Here is a 19,663-nt window from a genome sequence, read left to right on the forward strand (position 1 = left end):
ACATCGCTGAAGAATCATCTAGCTATCCTCCTCAGCTGAGCCATGTCTGGCAGCCATCTCCAGTGCCGTTTTCTCTGTGGCCGCTCTGCATCTGCGCGGATGCGGCCCCGGGACTGTCGCTGCGCTCCCTGAAGCCTGGCTTGTACGCGAGCCTAATCAAAGGCGACGCGCTGTCTTGCGGCCTCCGTGTGAGGGTGGCCGCCGCTGGTTGTGCGGCGCCCTGTGTTTGTTGCCCTTGTAGGGCATTGTCACACGAGGGCGTTGCACTGACACACTGAAGAAACCAGACGGTTGCATTACAGGCTGCTTCTCCGCACACCGGCGCGGCGAGCCGGATAGCCGGCATCCGCCCGCGCCGGGGCACAGCACTGCCCGAATGTCTCTCTCACTGCATCGACTGAGCTGAGCAAACGCTGATCCGCTGCTCGCATGATCTGCAAGGGACATCTGTCCGCAGCATGTCATGCTGCTGGTTGTGTGAGCAGGTGCAAGAGCCCCGGGGTCCCTGGACCCCGAGGTCAAAGCTCCCTCACGATCTCGAGTCACCAGACACTGTGCCACCCTGGAACGCTGCGCCTCATGCGCAGCGCTTTGAGCCCAGGGGGAGCTTCTGGATCCAAGCATAGCTGAAAGTGTGCCCTCTCAGCGGCACACTTGCAGGTATGTTCCTCTGCTGGCGGCTGGCGTGGCAGCATCATAGCCGCGCACCCTGCCGTGCAACAACTGGTCTCTAGGCTTTTCCGGCTGCGCTGAGCTTTCAAAGCCTAGAGGTGTACTCAATCCACGAAGGAAGAAGTACCTGCGGTGCCTGCATGCCGGGGGACATGTGATCAGTTTGGCACAGCTGCGTGGTCGACACCTGCGAAATTTGAGCATGCCTCACGGTGGTGGGTGGCGGCCTACTCCTAACCTATCACCCTCTAACTTAATCCTGCCATCTCTCTATCCCTAACCGAGAATTATCTGCCGGCAGTGATCGCCTCATCAGAAATTGCATCACGTAGCAGCCGCACAGATGAGGCGCTGCTGCTGATCCTGGATAAGGTACTGTGAGACCTGCGAGGCAACAGTTATTGTCTTCACAATGCTGTAAACACGTACCGCCATTTCTTTGGAAATTGGTAGGAAGCTCAACAAGCAACATGACAAGACGATGGCAACCGTCACACCAGCAAGAAGGACATGCATCGTATCTCGCATGGCATTGACCTTATTGAGGTGAAGCGGAACGCAGACGCTTGAGGTTATCCCGTGTCCTCGTGTGAGACTGCCTTGTCGGAGGCCTTGTCAGAGGCCTGCAAACAAAGGTAGACAACGTTAATATGCACTTCCCACGGCCCTCAAATGCCCCGGCAAGACCACTTAACAAAGCAAAATATTATGGCAAATTTTTTTGTGCACGACGCGCAAACGAGCAGATCCACCCTGCTGCCACCACTCTGGCAAGCATTATGGACCTTCTGGAAGTTGGGAATGAAGACAAGGAAACAGGAAGTCCAAATAACGCAGACACCGCAGACCCCCAAAATGACCAAATAAAACGACTATGGTTCGAGATCATAGGATTCCAAGAGCAGCTTACCTTGGAGGAAGGTGGAATTTTTTCTCAAGCAAGTGTCCATCTGTAGGGCGGCTAGTGGGGCAACTAGGCTTCAGGGCGCTCAATACCTCCACAAGGGATATCTTCTGTGGCGGAAGAGCCAATGCCATATGTTGTGCAGATTCGGTCGAGTTGACCGGGTCGACGAATGGCTCGAGGGCTTTTTAGAAGGCAGAAAACTGCACGTGGTAGCATTCTGCTGGCACGAGCGCTCAAGACTTATAATGGAAGCTTGGCCAGAAATGTCATGAGTTTGTGCGTTCCTTTCTTCTTCTTCTTCTGATCAGCGTTCAAAGAATCGAAAGCGTACATCACAGCCCTTTTTACTGGGTAGTTCCTTGCGATGCATGCAGGCTCACCTCTCAGCGGGCTGCAAGGCCATAGAGCACGTCTCTGTTCAGTGATCCCCTTAAGACACCATTGCATATCATCTTCACACCACCAGCCTTTTAAGTTGACATATGCAAAGCCACAAGCGCGCAATGCCCGGGATCAGAGACCTGCCGGCAGGTTTGTGGTCAAGGCAGAGGCATCGGCAGGGAGCAGTATTGCAGCGCCCCAAGCGAACACTAGCACGTCAAAGGATTGGGAAACATTCCAGAAGAATGCATCAGGCGAGTGGGAAGGAATTACTGCAACCTTCAACGCTCAGTGAGTTCTCTGAGCCCATGCACCAAAAAGGCCATAGATGCTTTTGCGTCCCATTCAATGCATACAAACTGTGCTTTAATATTTTACATCACTCATTGTATTCTTGTCCGTTCCAGCATGACCTCTGCTGCCATTGTAATCCGTGTTTAGGCTATACTTAGGCATCACTTGAGTGGTCATCTTCGCAGGGGTGAAGCACTGGAACTGCCAGAGCGCTTTGTGCCCTCAGCCTACAGGGAGTGGGAGGTGCACCTGTTCGACTGGCAGTCGCTGTGCAGCATGCAAGTGCTCGGGGAGGAGGGTCTGCAGTACAGCCTCAAACGCATGATGCCCACCGTTGGGGTGAGCACTTGACAGCATTGCATACTTGTAATTTCTGACTTCTACTGACTGAGCAAATATGCATCACCTCTTGGTGCTCAACTTCCTGCACTTGGTCGGTTTTCTTGTACAGTGCAACGAGTCCCTGTGATTTTGCTAAGTTGTACAATGCCACTGTGTCTACACGTCGGCCAAAATACGCCAGACATACCCAGACAGCAAACAGGTTCGATACCCATAGTAATACAGTACTGTCGTCATGACAGTGTCTTGTGGTTCAACATGTTATCCCCACGTGCCCTGTCCGTTCCAGTGCGAGGCGGACGCAGTGGCGTTCACAGAGGAGGCGCAGAGGGGACTGAGCGCAGCAGAAGTCTCCAGATCTGGCAGTACAGACTGGCCAGCTGGCTTGCCATGGACCGCAGACGGCAGCTATGCGCTCGTACCGCACGAAATTACAGCGGAAGAGTCAAATGTGCGGCTGGAGACTTGCCTCGTGCGGCCCAGGACCGGGCCGCTGGATGCTCAGCAGCGCACGAGGCTTGTGCACCACCTGAGGCGGCAGGCTGAGACCGGGGAATGGCAGATTGACAGTGTCGAGGTGATTCTGTCTATTACCAGTCGCTGCTCATTGTTAGCCTGCAATCGTTGTGTCATGCGCATTGTGGGTAATTAAAAACTCAAGACCTTGCATGCAATACAAAACAGGCCTGACCCATCCCCCAAATGCCCATACGATCTAGCACATAGGCCCCTCTATTACTCCAGGTCAGACCTCCTAAGGTGGCATGCTGAATGGTGACCAAGCGATAATTAACTGCATTGACGTGGTGCCGGCAGGTGCACCACGAGCGCTTCCTAGCGCCGTACAACGGCGGCGCTGAGCTGGCGGGCTGCGGCGGGGGGATGTCGGCGTTCGCACAGAAGCGCCCGGATTCCGAGAAGCTGGCGGAAGCTGCGCGGCGCGCCGGGGACGGCTGCGGTGCTGTTCAGCTTGTGAGAGAGCAGAGCGGCGGGTTTGCGCGGAAGAGCGGCAACTTTTCCATAGAAAGGTGCGGTAATACACGTCTCATTTTGTCACATCAAGAACTGTTAACCTCACTTCATATGGGAGGTTTTCAGACTCTGTTCAGTGCACTGCTGTGCTGCAGCTGGCAGGCCGGAGGATTTTGTTGGTTTCTCAGGCTTGTGGTCACATAATGAGCTCTGTTTTCGATGGTAACGCATCAAGGCGTCCTCTTGTTCATGTAATATTGCATGCATTTGCTGAGCATAGATGAGGCCGGGTAGCATTTTGGAAAACTGATGTGTATGGACTGCTTGGTGCAGGTTGCTGTCAGCTGCAAGTGAGGAAGGGCTGGTGCTGGCCAGCAGTGTGGTGACATCTGTTAACAGCCCAGATTCAAATTCGATTTCAAATGGCGCACCAGGGTTGACGCTTACCATAGCAGTGCTGCATGAGCGTCGCGAAGAGAGTATTGAGTCAGTAAGCGCGGCAGTGGTGTCTTATCTGGATGGAAGCCTTCAGGAGGTGTCATTTGCAAGTCAATCTCTTTAGCGTTAGCATATGAGAGTGCCATTTATACCTGTGCGTGGATTATTCCAGAACCACGGAATTTCAACACTGCCACAGATTTATTGATTCGAGGACCCCACTGGGTTCCAGAGACTGGGCCACCCAATTGAGTTGATTGACAAAGCTGCTTGCAGGTGCTCATTCGCCTGTTCCACCGTGAGAAGGAATATATATGATGACTCAGACAATTACACACCTTTCCAATAGAAAATGTTCAGAGAGTGTCTCGGTGCTTCCCAAAAGGTTGCCTCTGACAATTATAGTGCCCAGACCTCGGATCAGCCAAGCAGTGTCTCAACAGTCTCAATGCGCAAGGCCGCTATCTTCCTGATGGTGTGTCTCAGGCACACTCTGTTGACAGAACATCAAAAACAAACTGTGTCAACATAAATCCCTGCTGATCAGGCGCGAACATGTCAATGGGCGGTGCAGCTGCTATCATGGCAGCGGCAACCCTCAAGCTTGGGGATGCCAGATTTCGCTTGGCCTCCTTACAAAGCAAAACCACAGAAGATCCCAGCTGTTTACTGGTAAACTCAAGCCTTCGTGGAGTCAGAGACTTGTCTCAAAGTAGCAACACTCTTCTTCAGGCATACCCTGCCAAGTAATGCAGCTGTGACATTTTTGCCCCAGTTGATTTCTCGACTGGGTTCCTCCACAAAGGCAGCTATTCGGGAGCTTTCCCTGCCAAAATCCGTTTCGCAGCTGCTTTACCGACAGTCTAGCCAAACCAATAACTCAAAATCCAACACAACCCCAATAATCTCCAGCGTGATTTTCAGCTGTTCGGGGGCAATCCCGGCCAAGAAGTCAGCTGTACTGAAGCGTTCTCTAAGAAAGAGGGCCCCGCAGCTGCTTTTAGGTGGAGCCAGTCCTTGTACACTTACGTTATTGTCTGACATCCCAAAAATTTCGCTTCCCCTCTACTGCTGTGCACTTGACTGCTCAGAGGCACTGTCCACCCCGCAAAGGAATCGCCGCGTAGAAAGTTGCGGTTTGGCAAGCCCATGAACCAGAAAGTCAGGAGCGGTCTCTGCCGAAGAAGGCGCCACAGCGGCGCAGCAATAGACCCAGTCCTTGATGCGACCACCCCACAGGGAAAAGGAAAACCCCAGCTGTTCATGGAATCCTACTCCCTACTCCATCTGTTCTCCCCACAAGCAACGCCAGAGGTGAGCTTCTGCGGAGAAACCAGCTGGTGAGGTGCTCTCCAAGCCAAAGAATGCGGCTGCAGCAGTGGACCTCAAGAGTGATGTGCTGGTATGCTCCTGTCACTTTCCCACAGAGCCCACAATTCCATGATTGCTGCTGTATTGTAAACCAGGGATTCAGGGCCGTTCTCTGCCGAAGAGGGCGCCACAGCGGCGGCAGCGGTAGACCCAGTCCTTTGTGCAGTCGGAGCAGAAGGGGAAGAGCGACAACACGCAGCAGCCCAAGAAGCACAGCATGAACGAGGAGAAGAAAGTGACAAATCCACTCTCCTGCACACACATGCCGGCACATGCCGTTGATCACTTTGGCCAAGGCATCACACTGACTTATGTCAGTGCAGCAACACTTCCTGTAGGAGTAATCAGGGCAAGAATTGCACTAGAATAAATGCGTGAAAGTGGATGTACCACACGCGCATGGCAAGAACCACATGGACATGCATTGAAACCGCTGTGTCACTCCTGAATGCCCGCCATGGTCCTACCAGGGAGATTTACCCTGACTTTGTCGGTCTACCCTTCTAATACTAAACCCCAAAGTTCGCCACTGCTTCCTTCTCCTGGTCCTACCAGAATTAAGGCGAAAGACGGCTCAGTTGTCAGGAATGCTGCATGAAGGGGCTTTGCGCAAGTGTCAAATAATTCAACTGGTAGAGGGGAGGAGTCAGTGTCTTGAGGGAATTAGCTGATTCATTTATGGCAGGCACGAGGCAACGCGCAGAAGGGAAATGCAGTCATTTCAAGCATCGCCACGCCCAAGAAGCATTAGTGGAAAATGAGACGAGAAACTCTACAGCAAGAAAAAAGAATGGCGCACCTTGGAGACAGCTGCAGGTCCGGTGTGGCCGCAGTGCGGGCAGGCCACAACGATGGCGGACCCCCTCAGTGGTTCCATCACCACCAGCTCCTGGTTCACCTGGGAATCAAAACGCCAACAGGTCAGATGAAACAGTTCATGCATCACCAGCTCCCGACAAACCAAAGGCAGCATCAATGCCAGTATATAACGCTCTGTTGCAGTTACTCCAAAAGACAGCGGTACACCATCACTGCTATCATTGCCAGTGCGACAGAAACAAAGGAATCCTTCGATGTCAATCCGTTACACACACGCGTCTTCTTAGAAGAAACCCAAAAAAGGGTGCAATGCCTGATGTCAGGATTGTGAAGCAAGGCGACGGTGTCCTGCCGCATGAGCGCCTATGCATGCAGGCAAAATTTGGCCATCCACGAAGCACACCCCAAGGCCACCTCCCCACGCACTGGTGTGTTGTAGCAGCACTGACAAAGGCAATCTTCTGTCTGTGTGGCTCTTGTCTGAATGAACATACCACGAGAGGCGGCACATAGGAGGGCGGCTGAGTAGCGTGCGGGAGCACCGGATAGCCGTCTGCCACATGCGGCTGCTGATACACCGGCGGGGGGGCACTGTACTCCTGCACCACAATTTTGGCTTGTTTTCTCTGTAAATCTTTCCACACACAAATCTGGACGTTATTTGTGCTGCCCAACACCCGTCCATCCACAAGCCACCAATCCCGCTCTACGTGGAGTGTATGCTGAACAGAGAATCCAAAAATACAGCACTACCCGAGCAGCATGAGGTAAGGTGATTCAAGAGTTTGGCTGGCGTGCAGAGACAAGGACAGCGGGCAGTCCAGCAAAATCAAGAATTCCCAAATTCCCAGGATTCAAGCATGCAGCCGCAAAACCAAACCCTTCAAACGAAGAGCTCCCAAACCTGCTGTTGCACGCCAAGCAACTTCGCAGCACACACACACACACACCAAACCAGAACAGAGTATAGGAGATATGGCAGCTGCCTCGCACCTGGTGGCCGCCAGACTGCGGTGCATGTTGCGCGTAGGCATGCTGGTGAGAAGCGCCCGGCTTGACTGGCTCCGGGAAGTCCGGGTCAGAGCCAGCACTGCTCGGTGCGCCAGGGTCGAGCGGAGGCGCCGACGCATTCGGATACCTGCAGCAAGTACACCCAAGTCATATTTAAGTATTGCAGCCTTCCTTGCATGTTTGCTTTCCAGCTTGTGCAGGTTCCCCGTCTAGATTTCTTCGCTGATCCCCTTTCTGCTGCATGTGTTCACATGATAAGTCAGGGAGTCGCAAGTATGCCAGTCCTTTTGGGATTAAAACCAGATTTTCTCAAGGGTTCGCTGGACTCCCTCTACCTTGTACCTTGCAATGAAAAATAAGGAAGTTCTGACAAGAATTGCAACCAGTAACGCTTGGGGCGGTCTTATTGATTTGGACATATTTTGACGCCCCGGCTGGCGGGGAGCGGTTGATTGGGTCTTGCTTGGATCTGGCGACTCTAACAAGGGGTAGGATTGTGGCAGCCTTTAATTGCAGCTTGTCTGCAGAACGCACCTTGCCCTGTGCCTCTTGGCAGGAACAGCATTTTTTATAATAATAATATTAATAATTTGGAACCAAGCAAAGAGGGAGACGCACGCGCTATAGGAGTTCTGCTGAGAGTCTGGCGCATTTGAGTCAGGCACCAATGGTTCGCTACTCTCGCCCTCCTTGCTTCCCCCGCCCAGGAAGCTTGTCCAGCGACTCGGGGCCATCAGATGTGGTAGTTGGAGGGAACTGCTCTCGACAAACTGTCTTTTCTTGCCTGCACAGCACATCGATGTTGGACGAGAGCATCGAGACATCGCATGCATAAAAAGAACTGTACAAGAAATACTTCGAGACTAGCTACAGAGCAGCAAGCTCTTCTAGTACAAAACCCTGTGCATCACGGATCTTGTCTCTCGAAAGCCAAGCTAAGAATGATCAGGCCAGATTAAAGCAACATAGTTAGCAAAAAGTGTGCCGAATAGGTGCCCAAAGCTGACTGCAAGGTCAAGAATACAGTGCTACGATGTCCAGTGCTGCCTAGAACGATCGGCGTCATTCGCTTAGTCAAAAGTATCCAATCTATTAAATGTTCAAAACATGATGTTCTCGCTCGCACCTGAGGGTATTTTCTTTTTTGGCTGAGGGCTCTTAAAGTCTCAGAAGATAAGAAGTAGGTTTCGGGCTCTACACCAGCTGGCTCTCTTGTTAGGTTCCGCGCTAGATGCAGTAAGAGACTGAGATATCAATTTGCTTGATTGCAAGAGTGCAGCGCAACTGAATGTCGTGCTCTGCCGAAATGTCGTGACCGAGCAGGTGGGTTCTCGTAGCTTCGGGGTTAGTCACCGTACGTGCAGCTTCCAAACCCACTATGCAGCTGCTGGCTTCAATCCTTCTTGCAGAGCGATGCCACTGCCTTGAATTCTGCATTCCTCTTTCTTCATTAACGAACCCACTACATTCCTCAATTGAAATGCTTGATGTCCACCTGCCTGCCCTCCAACAGGGCAGCGCCTTTGTCAATTATGAACTTTATATTATGAAGCTGAAGTCTTAGATACAAGTTACTAAGTATCAGTGGCCGCCGGCCAATGGCATTCCGCCATGCATACTAAGGAACATTTCTCAACGATCCTGGATAATGTCAAAGATGTAATTCTGTATCAGGTCGCGATGGTCAGTCACCCATGCACCAGAAGCCCAACCTGCTGCTGTACGCGACAAACAAGTTGCCTTGTAAGATCAATAAAGCAACCCAGCAGGAAATCTCTCTCATCCAACTGCAGCAAACGCCAACTCTTCCGCGCACCCATCGCCCACACAGTGTGATGCACCAGCCACTCCCATCGAGAGTGTGATCTTCCTCGCAAAGGAACACACACCGTAGCTCCTCCGCCTGATATGCTTCAAGCTTCCGGATGACTCATCGCCTCATGTGAAGCGGCTCGACAGCGGCTATCTTTGACTCATCTCCTCATGCACAGAGGCTTGACAGGAGCTATGTTGGCGGGCGCTGACTCATCTCCTCATGTACAGCGGCTCGACAGCGGCTATTTTGGCGCGCGCTGACTCGTACGCCTCTGCGAATTCCTTGGCCTCCTCGTCGTCCGCTGCTGCCCCCTTCAGCGGCTTGGGCAGCACAAGCATGCAGCTGGTGGGCCGCTTAGTCAGCCCAGCAGCTCCCAGAGCCTAATCGAGCAGCAATCTCAAATTCAGAGGCAGCATCTTTTGAAGCTGTAGGGTTGCATGCTCCTGCAGGTTTCCCGGATGCCTGTGTCTGTGCTTGACTTACACTGCAAAGAGGTCAGGGCTGGCAAGAGCCAAGCATCAGCCATTGCATCAAACAGGGCCTTGCAAAGGAAACATAAAAGGAAACATATTCAATAGCTGCATGGAAGAGCATCCTTCAGAACAAGTGTGCGGCAATCTCCATGGTGAGATGTCCACAAGACTCCTGCGTGCCTATCAAGATACAGTACCGCCAGGTGTAACTGTCATTTCATATCTATCAAGTTCCATGTGCGCTCACCTCCTTGGAGGGGACGTAGATATAGGGAATGTCATTGTCCTCGCACAGCACTGGGATGTGCGTGATCACATCGATGGGCGAGATGTCTCCGGCGATCAAGCAGATCCTGCGCACATCATCAACACAACTCAAAACTAGCCATAGGCAGCCTAGCCAGCGGGCTGTTTTCCCACAAGTAATGGGGTCACAGGAGACATACATAAATCACATGCGTTCAAGATGGAAATGCTGATGCTATTGAGGAGCACAGTGAAAATCCCAAAGACACTTCGGCATCCAAATAAGGCATGCATTCTTTTGACGGTGTCTAGGTAAGCCCAACAACAGCTTATACAATGTCCACTCGACTAGCAGTGCTGCTGCTTTGCAGACTGCAATGCCACATGGACTGCTTTCTGCCGCATGATGCAGAGTGGTATTGCTGCTGAAAGGGTGAGACAGGTCTGCAGCCCACCCTTTAAACTTTTTGCGGATGGCCTTCACGACCTCCTTGACCCCTCTCTTGGTCTGTTTCCTCTTGGAGGCCTTCTTGGCCAGCTTCAGCAGCTTCTTTGTGAGCTTCTCGTCGGCCAGGGGGTCTGCAATGGGCGCCAGGAAAGGGCCGGTCTTCTGCACCACCTCCTTTGGCACCACCTCCACCTCCTGCTCACAGCATTTTATGTAAGCGACAGAATGCATGCAGTTGCGTGAACATGACGCCGGCAATAAACAAAGCCGAGCGCAATAAGGAAGGCAAGGCAAGGAACGTCGCGTGCCAGGCACTATCCTCAAGTGATCTAGGGATCCAGATCAATCCAGGTGCCTGGTCTTGAGCTGCGGATCCGTTGTCCCGATCACGCATGCAAATGCTTACGATTGATGCATTGATGAAAATCTTAGATAGTACCGGCTCTGCTGCGTCCTCATCTTCATCCTCTTCATCCTCGTCATGGACAACTGCAACTGCTTCGGTCAGGGGTGTAGCCACTGCCTCCTCCAGCTTTAACTTCTTCTTCTTTTTCTTCTCGGTTCTGGGAGTCTGCGCCTCTGGCTCTGCCACGACCTCTCCCTCGCTCTTTCGCTTCTTCTTCTTCTTTTTCTCTTCTGTCTGGGGCTCCACCACAACGGGTTCTGCAGCGGAAGGAGCGTCTGCCTTGCCATTCTGAACTCCATTTTCGATCTTTTTCTCCTTCTTGTCTTTCTTTTCCTTCTTGATCTTCTTCACTGGCGTCTCCACCTCAGCTTCACCTTTTCTCTTGTCCTTCTTGGGCTTATCGCTGTTCTTCACCATGTTGCCTCCTCTTTCAATGCACGCACTACCCAATCAATGGCAATCAGAACTTGCTTCTTTCTTTTCTAGATTCACGGCAATTTGCAAAATGGCTCCGACAGCAGCCATTCTCGGAAATCTTTACATCCATTTTCACCCTGATTCCGGCTATTTAAGGGGAGCGTAGGGTACAGCTGGTAGGGCTTCCGACCTGAAGGAATCCAGCTCACTTTTCAATGCTAGTACCACAGAAGATTGGTGGTCCTATAGTGTCAAAAGATCGCAAACGCCGACGAGCTGCTCACATTGAAGCAGATACAGCTGAGCAAGGCCGGCAATAGGGGATCTTACAGGCCACATCCGTATAAGTGTAGCGTTTTTTGCAGCGAATGAGCTTATTTATGCAAGGTGATGTGGTTCTAGTACCACTTGCAACATGATGTAGGTCGACCCAGTGCTTCTTGGACCTGTCTGGCGTTTACTATGGTGGCACTGGCTTACGATACCAAAGTCTCATGATCAACGTGCTAGTGAGACTCTGAGCAATCGTTGACAAGTACGATGCCGTCTGTGAACGGTGTGCGACGTGATCCTGCTGGGCGTCAGACGTCAGCATTTCCTCAGATAGTGAAGCTGCAAGTGAACAACATCATCGGCCTCGATAAATACTTTCGCTCAGCTACTCTGCTATTGCGACAGGTGAGAGGAGCAAAATACTGCTTTTCTTGCTGAGAACTTTTGAGATGGCATAAGAAGTCCATTGCTTGCTGAGGTAAAAAAGCTGACTTGGCACTTGTTGGATGGTTCCTTTTGCAGGCCGATGAATATCGCGGAACGGGGAATGACTTCCAGCTGTATACTATGCTCATGCGGTTTGCCAGGTACGCAACGTCTTCCACACCTTGAGGTTCCGTGACAACCACCAGACTATTGGCACATTGCTCCTTTTCACAACACTCTGGTGTGAGTAACGTGATGTGTGTGCCCAGTCTCGTGCTGGAGACAATACCTCAGCACCAGAAATTCAGGCGGTCCTCGCCAGAGCACATGCGCTTCAAGCAGGTGCGCAGCTAAGAAATCGCTTGTGGCCACCTCATGTTCTGTGCAGCAACCAACAATTTATGCTCAGATGTCCCTTTGTGCAACAAGATTGAACATTCCACAAACTCCCTTTGCAGCTCACCGTCAACCTCGTGCATGCCTTGTCCTTCAGTAGCCTATGTCAATTTAAGCTCTTGTACTTCTCTGCGATGCATGCTGCCTGCCATCTAACTTTTCTTCTCTCACATCTCAATCAGAAGGCAATTTTATGCTGTGCGCCACTGCATCATCTCAGGAGTTTCTGTCACTATTAGCCAGCCCTTGCTGTAGTACCCAAGGTATGCAGTAGCTGGCAAACCATTGAGAGCCATGTGTGGAGAGCAGCTGCTCTTGGACACATATCTACCGGAGCTGGAGCAGCTGAAGCTGAGGATTGCCACGCGGGAGCGAGAGGGCGATCCCATGCGCCAGCATGTGGCCGGGAGCACTCTGGACACCGTGCAGCTTGTCACCTCGAACCTGCCCGAACTCTCCAACTGGGGTGCGTGCTTGACCACCCTTGTTGCACTAAAAAGCCAGGTGTGGCCAAGAGTGCTGGGCATCCGAGGTCTGTGGCATGTGGTGCCTAATGTCGGTTCAGTAGACTGATGACGAGATGCAGTGACTCGCCATTAGGCGTCGCTTCTATGTATCTTGGATGCATGATGTCCTGTTCATCCAGGCTGCTCAAAGAAGGGAAGAGGTATGCCGAGTAAGAGGTGGAATGCGAGCTGACACTGCATGAATCCCTGCCTGCTGGCAGAGACCATGTATTGAGAGTAGTATCGGATTGGTCAGTCTGTTGTGGCTAGACGTGCGCTTTTGCGCTCCTGTGCTTTCCTCGATACCCTCTGCCATGACAGCAATTTGGAAGTGGTGACACGTGGTGCTGGTCTGCGCAGGGGTTCCCCTTCCGGCAGCCCCAAGGCCTAATCAGGACATGGACTTTGGGCGGTTGTCTGTCTCCGGAGGCGATCTTTTCTCCGGGGATCCAGGCCTCAGCACCTCTGCTGCACCGCCAGGACCAACGGTGCTCAAACCTTTTCCCATGGTCCTAATTGTACCGCTAAGAAACAGCCATGCTAAGAAATTGCTATTTTTTGTTTTCTTTGTTGGCTCACTCCTCTTTTACCGAAGGGGATAGGTATGAACAGGCAGCCTCAGATGTATCGGGCTCTTGTGCCAGGCAAATGCGCTTACAGCTACTGGAGAGCATACATGGTCTTGCAATTGTCTGCTCTTTTGCCTTAAATTCTTTTTTCTGTGGTTCTCCTTTCCTCTATATGAAGAGTAGTGCCGGCTCACAAGAGTGACAAATTGCATCCTGACTCTGAAGCACACTACACGCTTGTAGCCCGCACCTGCACATGCGTCTTGCATGTGATGACTAGTTGAAGCTGTTTGATGTGCTTTTGGATCAGGTTGCCATCTGCATATTCTTAGTCTTCTGGGTATCAATGCAACGAGTGGACGTTATGCAAGGAATCTGTATTTTGAAGCCTGCCTTTCTTTAGAGCTGTGTGTGTCTTCCCATTGCTTAACAGGCAACGGCAGCGGAGGTGCCCAGCTGGATGATTAGTAACTCATCGCTAAGGCTGCCGGTGGCCAGCGAGGCCGCCCGCAGCCGCCACATGCTGATGCCCAGCGCGGAGCCTGCCCGGAGGGTGAGCGCGCCGAATGGAGGGGTCATCATGCCGCTGTACCCCAACTTTGATTCCTCACCCCTTGCCCCAATCAATTACGGTCCCCGCCGCACCGATTCCGGCAGCATTGTTGCAGCTACACCCTCGGCCCCGCCTCTGCCTCAACAGGTATCTCCATTTTCACTTGCTTGCAATTGAACAGTCTCTTAATACTTGAGTAGTTGGGGTCCTTAAGGGATGGTTGAAAGGCAGCCCTAGGAGGCATGCATGCTGTGAATGTTCAACATGACCTTGCAAGTTGGTGAGGGAACACGTACATGAAAAAGTTGTGTTCACATCATGCATTTGCCTGCACAGTCCTTTGAACGGGACATGCTTAGTTGGTAAAGAAGACTCTGAAGCGCATAAGTTGATACCTTAGAGCTCGCATGCAAAGTGGTTTCACACTGCTGGCTTCTGCTGAAGAACGTGTGTTCACGCGTGCAAGCATGACATAACGCCTGAAGGCTTGCATTGAGGAGAGAATGGCTCGATGCTACTGGCTTGTGCTGAAAATTTTGTCTTCACCTGTGCAGCAACAGCAGCAGTCAGCCTCGCTATTGGACACGGACGCTGTGCAGCCGCCCTCATCGGACGCCGGGGAGTTGCTTGCGCAGCTGCAGCCGCCGCCCTCACCCCAGCTGGAGCTGCAACTTGGGCCCCAGGAAGTGCAGGTACAGCCACTACACTCCCCTGCCTTGCAGTGGAAAGTTGATCAGATGGCGCATTGCTTCGCATGTGTTGTGTGCATGTAGCTTCAGAGCTCAATGTGCTTGCCAGATTTGGGCCATGCAGTGCTCACATTGGGTTCTTAGCATTGTGCTGAGATTGCTTTCGTTCCTTCTGCGCTTGGAACTCCTGGTAGAGATGCAATTTTGGCATCTACAGGCAGCTGCTTGTCCGGTCTTGTGTGCAGTCTGTCAGCATGTTCGAAGCGCACTCTCGTGCCAACGAATTCAAGCGTGGGAAGAGACTGCCTTGGTACTGGGACTATAAAGCTTTCCGCGTGGAAGAGAGTTCATTAGAGGGGAAAACACAAAAACCGATTTAAAAAAAACAAAGTGGTGGCTTTCTATTCTGGCGCGCAGGTGCAGAGCATGCCTGCGCCTACTCAGGCGCCGCAGCCGGGGGACACCTGCTCGCATGACATAGAGGTGGTCCCCCCGCTGGGTGTCGATCAACCGGGGGGACCGCCGAAGCTGCAGCAGGGAATCCGGGAGGTCCAGGTCTCCATGGCACTGATGGACGAGTTCCTCAAGTGAGTTGTCGGTCACCTCATCGGTTGTGAGCTTGCTCTATTTGCTGAAACCTGTTGATGGGTGTTTCGGGTATCAGTCGATGCTGTGCAGCCGGGCAGGATCTATGATAATACCTGTGCAAGAGAGGACACCGCATGGAGTGCCTTGTTTTCTCAGCCCAGTGTCCTCTGTCGCCAGAGTCGTTGTGCCTCTTTGTTGACGCCCCTTGCCTTGTGTTCCTGTAACGGCCCTTGTCCAGGATCATGTGCAGCATGACTTCACTATACCGGAAATATCCTTCTTTGCTGCGTGTTCAAATGCAGTCTGACGCTGTGCTCACATCCTGTGTTGGTCATGCTCTGCCTCTGAGAAGAAAAGGCGCCTGTGCAGGTACGCAGCGTCGAACACACGGCGGGGTGTTGAGAGCTGCGGCATTTTGGCGGGCGTGCTGGATGAGAAGAACGGGTGCTTCCAGATCTCCACGCTCATCATCCCCAAACAGGAGGGCACATCCGACACTGTCCAGGCACGCCTCCTTATTTCTTTTTCCCCCTTTTTATGCTTTTTCTCTTCTGTTCCTGTTCTGTTGTCAGAGAGTAGTTTTTTGGTTGTCTTCAGAGCTGGGCAACAGCTTTGCAGGGATTGCTTATTGAGTAGGTCAAATGGACACATTGGGAACACGTGATTTGTCCATGGTGTTCCTTGTCCCTTGCTGTTGCCCGTACTGGGATCATATTTCCGTATCAGGCTCAGTAAAACTCTTGTCCCGTGTGATCTAAAACTGCGAAGCTCCCCAAGCAGCATTTTGCGCGGTGGGGATGCCATCTTCTGATCTGCTCATCTTGACTCAAAAAGTACTGCAGTGGTTGGCATGAGGGGGCAATCTCTAGCCCCCACTAGCTGAGGAACTCTGTGCATTGCCCAGTGCTGTACGCGAGCCAATTTGTGCCTGACAGGAGCGCACTTTTGAATCTGAATTTGAATCCGCAGGCGTTGAACGAGGAGGAGATATTTGAGGCCCAGGACAGCCGCTCGCTGTACCCTCTGGGGTGGATCCACACCCACCCCACCCAGACCTGCTTCCTCTCCTCCATCGACGTCCACACCCAGTGCGGCTACCAGGTCAGTTACTAATTCACATTATCTCCTCACCCCTGCTCACTGTGGCATTTTCATCGATGCTGGGTCTCGCCTTTCACCTGTAGGATGAAAGGCTCTTTTTGGAGGGTGTGCTTGCATTTGCACCCGCTTGGCAGAGATTAAGAGCTGCACTATGCTGGCAAAAGCAAGAGGCAAGAGGCAGCACAGTGTGGCTCTTCAATTTTATGTTGCGCGGGTGCAAACACTGCGAGCTGGAACTCCCTGCTTGGGTCTTCTAGCTAAAGCCCCACTTGCATTCCCACCCGCATTGCGTGATTCATCAAAGGCTGCTGTGCTGACGGAAGCAGAAGGTTCCCACACAGTGCCCTCTCGATCCATCCGACGCTGGTGTAAACACTGCAAGATAGACACCAGCCCCTTCTTGCTATAGCATCTTTACTCCCAGATATGAAGCCTTTAGATGCATGGTTGCGTTTCTGCCTGCATGGCATGGTTAAAGATCGGCACTTTGCTGGCAGAAGTAAGAGATTGCTGCATGTTGCCGCCTTCAACAATGCCATGCGGGTGCATACCTTGCGAGCTGCACACCAGCATTTGCTTGCTTGGGGTCTTTCTAGCTGCAAGGCAGGAGGATCTCCTGAACCATGCCTGCATTTCCACCTGTACTCCACTGTTCAGAGCTAGTGTGTGGCCCCCAGCTTGCTGCTGACCTCCCCACTGAGTGATGCAATGTGGGTTCTTCTTCAGTATTTTGCAAGCCAGTGCTCCGCTGTTTGGCTTTGCCTAGATTACCTGCAGTGAAGCGGGCGTCTCAGGCGTGTGCTTGCATTTGCATCCCCGTTACACGTCTTGAGGCTGGCAGCATGCTCTTGCACGATTGCTTCATGCTGCCTCCTGAGCGATGTAACGCGGGTGCAAAAGGCCATGACCCGCCAACTTTTATATCCCTTCTGCTGTGTAGCATTGCAGACAAGGAATGTGATTTTGGTTGTGCTTGCATTTGCACCCGCGTTGGCCTTCCACATTGATGCTGTGTGCACATCGTGTCTGAGTAGAGGGTCAACGCGGGTGCAAATACAGGAAGCTGCATTTTTTCTCCCGTGCTTGGCCAACTAGTACTTTCAGAATTAGGAGAGCCCTCTCTACCCTGTGTATCAAGAGATTTTTTTTTTAAATTCGAAATGCTGAGACCCGGGAACGCCCGCGCAGACGATGCTGGAGGAGGCGATAGCGATAGTCATGGCGCCACGCGACGCGAGGAAGCGCTGCGGCCTATTTCGGTTATCCACCCCCGGGGGTCTTCAACTCGTGCAGAAGTGTCCCGAGCGCGGCTTCCACGCACATCCCCCAACCCCTACGGGCCAGGTACATTCGAATTTGTATTTTTCGAGTTTGAATTTTTCATCCAGACTGCTTCACGGATTGATAACTCTTCCATCAGTCATTAGAAGGTCGAACCATATCAAAAACCAGTGACCGAGCCAGGCCTTTGAAGACCGCCCTTTGTCCCAGGTACCTTCATGTATAGCAGGTCAAGCTGGCACCTTGGTATCCAGTGGATTACACATCCGCAGGGTTGACGCAGGGGTCTATGAGAGGGTTTTCCTCTATTATCCTAATACCGTTATCTAATCATCTTTGACCTAAGGTGCAGATTTGGTTGACAAGGCGGCATGCCTCGCCCACAACATCTCGTATACACTCTTTGTCCTCTTTGAAGGCTGTTGTACTGTACAGACAAGATCAAGATTGAGTTCTTATGTTCTGGCATGTGCATCAGGTCCGTCCTGTGCTCAGTGAATCTAATTCCAAATTCGAATTTGAATTTGAATTTTACTACTTGTGCAGGCTGTCTATGAGCTGTGCGGCCACGTGTATCTCAATCCAAGGGTACAACATGACGTGGTAGACCTGCGCTGACGCATTCCCTCTCAGGAGACCCTTGTACGAAAACACCAACCTTTTAGAAAGCAAACACCGCTGTGCTCTTTTTGCTAGGAGCAGTCCTACACTCTCTGGCAGGAAGTCGTGCTACGAGCTCTGAGACGGCTTAATCTCTGGACACATTGTTTCCCATGCTATTCCATCCCAGTCCAGATGTCTTGATGGAGTCTGATGGACCCTGAAGGACTCTGATTGACAGGGTAGGAGCCCTCAAGGAGCCATCTCAAATATGAGAGTGCTCCAGCCTGGAGCCTCCAGCGTGGGTGGGAAGCGGAACGAGAGGGGGTGGCCACAGGGGTAACACACGTGTCGGACGTGCAATTGCTGACATGTTGGACACGCTCACTGGGAGGTGATGACAAAGTGGGTGTGTCAAGGGTGCAAGATGACGTCTGACAGCCTTGGTACGCATGTCTTGTGAATAGAATGCCTGGGGCTATGAAGCAGGGGTGATGCAGGGGCAGAGATAATAGCTATTTAAACGGTCGCGTCAAGCTGTGTACTCTTCTCAAGAAGCAGGCTTTTCTGTTTGTGTCACGAACAGGGTTCGTGTGCGATAGCTTTGTAATTGTAGGTTTACATAGCAATTAAGACAAGATGTACCTTCAATTGTGTTGCCAAGCGCCTTGATATTAAAGAAATTGCGTCAAACATTGTTGAATCTCAACAATAAAAATCAAAGTATTATACGTAATCACATACTTCTGGGCCACAATTTCTGGCTTGGTATACACCTGAATAGAGGAAGCGTTCCTGTCTCGGGGTTGGTTCAAACAATAAGTTAGTTATCTCTCAACAGCAATTCAAGTGACAGATGCATGATGGTGTCTGTTATTAGCTTGGCATGCATGCCCTTGCTGATGTCAACACCAACACATTTATATTTGCTGAAATCAGACGCCAATCAAACAGAGCTGGACCACACTGATTAAAGCTGACTTCGCAGGTCGTCATACTCCAAGTCACTTAGGGGCGTACTTCCTAACTTGCATGAAAAGGCTGCCTTACTTCAACACTCGAGTAGCTGGCAAACTACACTTCACAGCAAGAGCTGTATATCGTAGCATGTGCCACACTGTAAGCTGCACTTCTCTGCTTACGTCAATTGCATCAGCTTGCTGTTGTAGTTCACTTGGCAGAAGGCTGTGGGATGTCGATGATGACATCATTCAGCTCACTGGCTGAGTCATTGGCGGGTAACTTGCGCGAACCCTGCATTCACATGGAAAAAGACATAGTCTCTCACGTGACAGCACATAACCCTGGCACCCTCAAAACTATGCAACACATGGTGCATTCAAGACCATTCATGGGTGTTAGCATGTTGAATGTGAGCATGTTGACATTAATGCTTCAAATATTAGGTTGGGACCTCAGTAGACCGCCAGATGCATTGCCCATGCAGTCATCAAATTGTGATGAATCATGGCTATGCTGTATATTTGCAGATTTGCAAGGGTGGAATCCCCAACAAGGACCTGGTGTGGGTCTCACCTTGACACTCTTGCGCTTGCTCCATGGCTGCCAGGATTTGGAAATTCCCTGCACAGCCATGAGACACATGTAAGCTAAGCTTCTAGTAATGCACCAATCCTGAATCAAGAGCTGCACAATTGCACAGCCGCT

General features: G+C 51.7%; 5 protein-coding genes across 5 annotated transcripts; 2 read left to right on the forward strand and 3 right to left on the reverse strand.

Annotated features, from left to right (window-relative positions):
* Positions 1-31: 31 nt before the first annotated feature.
* Positions 32-826, reverse strand: COCSUDRAFT_55813 (hypothetical protein; the record flags this gene model as incomplete). Its single annotated transcript, XM_005646602.1, has 3 exons — positions 32-204; positions 320-434; positions 800-826. The coding sequence occupies 3 exons, from the start codon at positions 824-826 to the stop codon at positions 32-34; spliced, it is 315 nt and encodes a 104-aa protein (XP_005646659.1).
* Positions 827-1,863: 1,037 nt separating this feature from the next.
* On the forward strand, positions 1,864-4,368 carry COCSUDRAFT_66465 (hypothetical protein). Its single transcript, XM_005646603.1, has 5 exons — positions 1,864-2,251; positions 2,440-2,593; positions 2,886-3,173; positions 3,413-3,624; positions 3,902-4,368. The coding sequence occupies exons 1-5, from the start codon at positions 1,944-1,946 to the stop codon at positions 4,128-4,130; spliced, it is 1,191 nt and encodes a 396-aa protein (XP_005646660.1). The 5' UTR covers positions 1,864-1,943; the 3' UTR covers positions 4,131-4,368.
* Positions 4,369-5,476: 1,108 nt separating this feature from the next.
* COCSUDRAFT_55815 (hypothetical protein) lies at positions 5,477-7,941 on the reverse strand (the record flags this gene model as incomplete). Its single annotated transcript, XM_005646604.1, has 5 exons — positions 5,477-5,629; positions 6,177-6,275; positions 6,691-6,795; positions 7,190-7,334; positions 7,742-7,941. 5 exons carry the CDS (start codon positions 7,939-7,941, stop codon positions 5,477-5,479), a joined length of 702 nt encoding a protein of 233 aa, XP_005646661.1.
* An 814-nt stretch (positions 7,942-8,755) lies between these two features.
* COCSUDRAFT_53708 (L30e-like protein) lies at positions 8,756-11,080 on the reverse strand. The gene is made up of 4 exons (XM_005646605.1): positions 10,630-11,080; positions 10,198-10,385; positions 9,744-9,849; positions 8,756-9,403 (listed from the first exon to the last, which is right to left on the reverse strand). Exons 1-4 carry the CDS (start codon positions 11,011-11,013, stop codon positions 9,233-9,235), a joined length of 849 nt encoding a protein of 282 aa, XP_005646662.1. The 5' UTR covers positions 11,014-11,080; the 3' UTR covers positions 8,756-9,232.
* Positions 11,081-14,851: 3,771 nt separating this feature from the next.
* On the forward strand, positions 14,852-18,013 carry COCSUDRAFT_16497 (Mov34-domain-containing protein; the record flags this gene model as incomplete). The annotated part of the gene is made up of 5 exons (XM_005646606.1): positions 14,852-15,012; positions 15,383-15,512; positions 15,983-16,114; positions 17,303-17,458; positions 17,942-18,013. The coding sequence occupies 5 exons, from the start codon at positions 14,852-14,854 to the stop codon at positions 18,011-18,013; spliced, it is 651 nt and encodes a 216-aa protein (XP_005646663.1).
* Between the last annotated feature and the right edge of the window lie 1,650 nt (positions 18,014-19,663).

The sequence above is a fragment of the Coccomyxa subellipsoidea genome (genome assembly GCF_000258705.1).
Source record: "Coccomyxa subellipsoidea C-169, whole genome shotgun sequence".
In the NCBI taxonomy this organism is placed as follows: domain Eukaryota; kingdom Viridiplantae; phylum Chlorophyta; class Trebouxiophyceae; family Coccomyxaceae; genus Coccomyxa; species Coccomyxa subellipsoidea.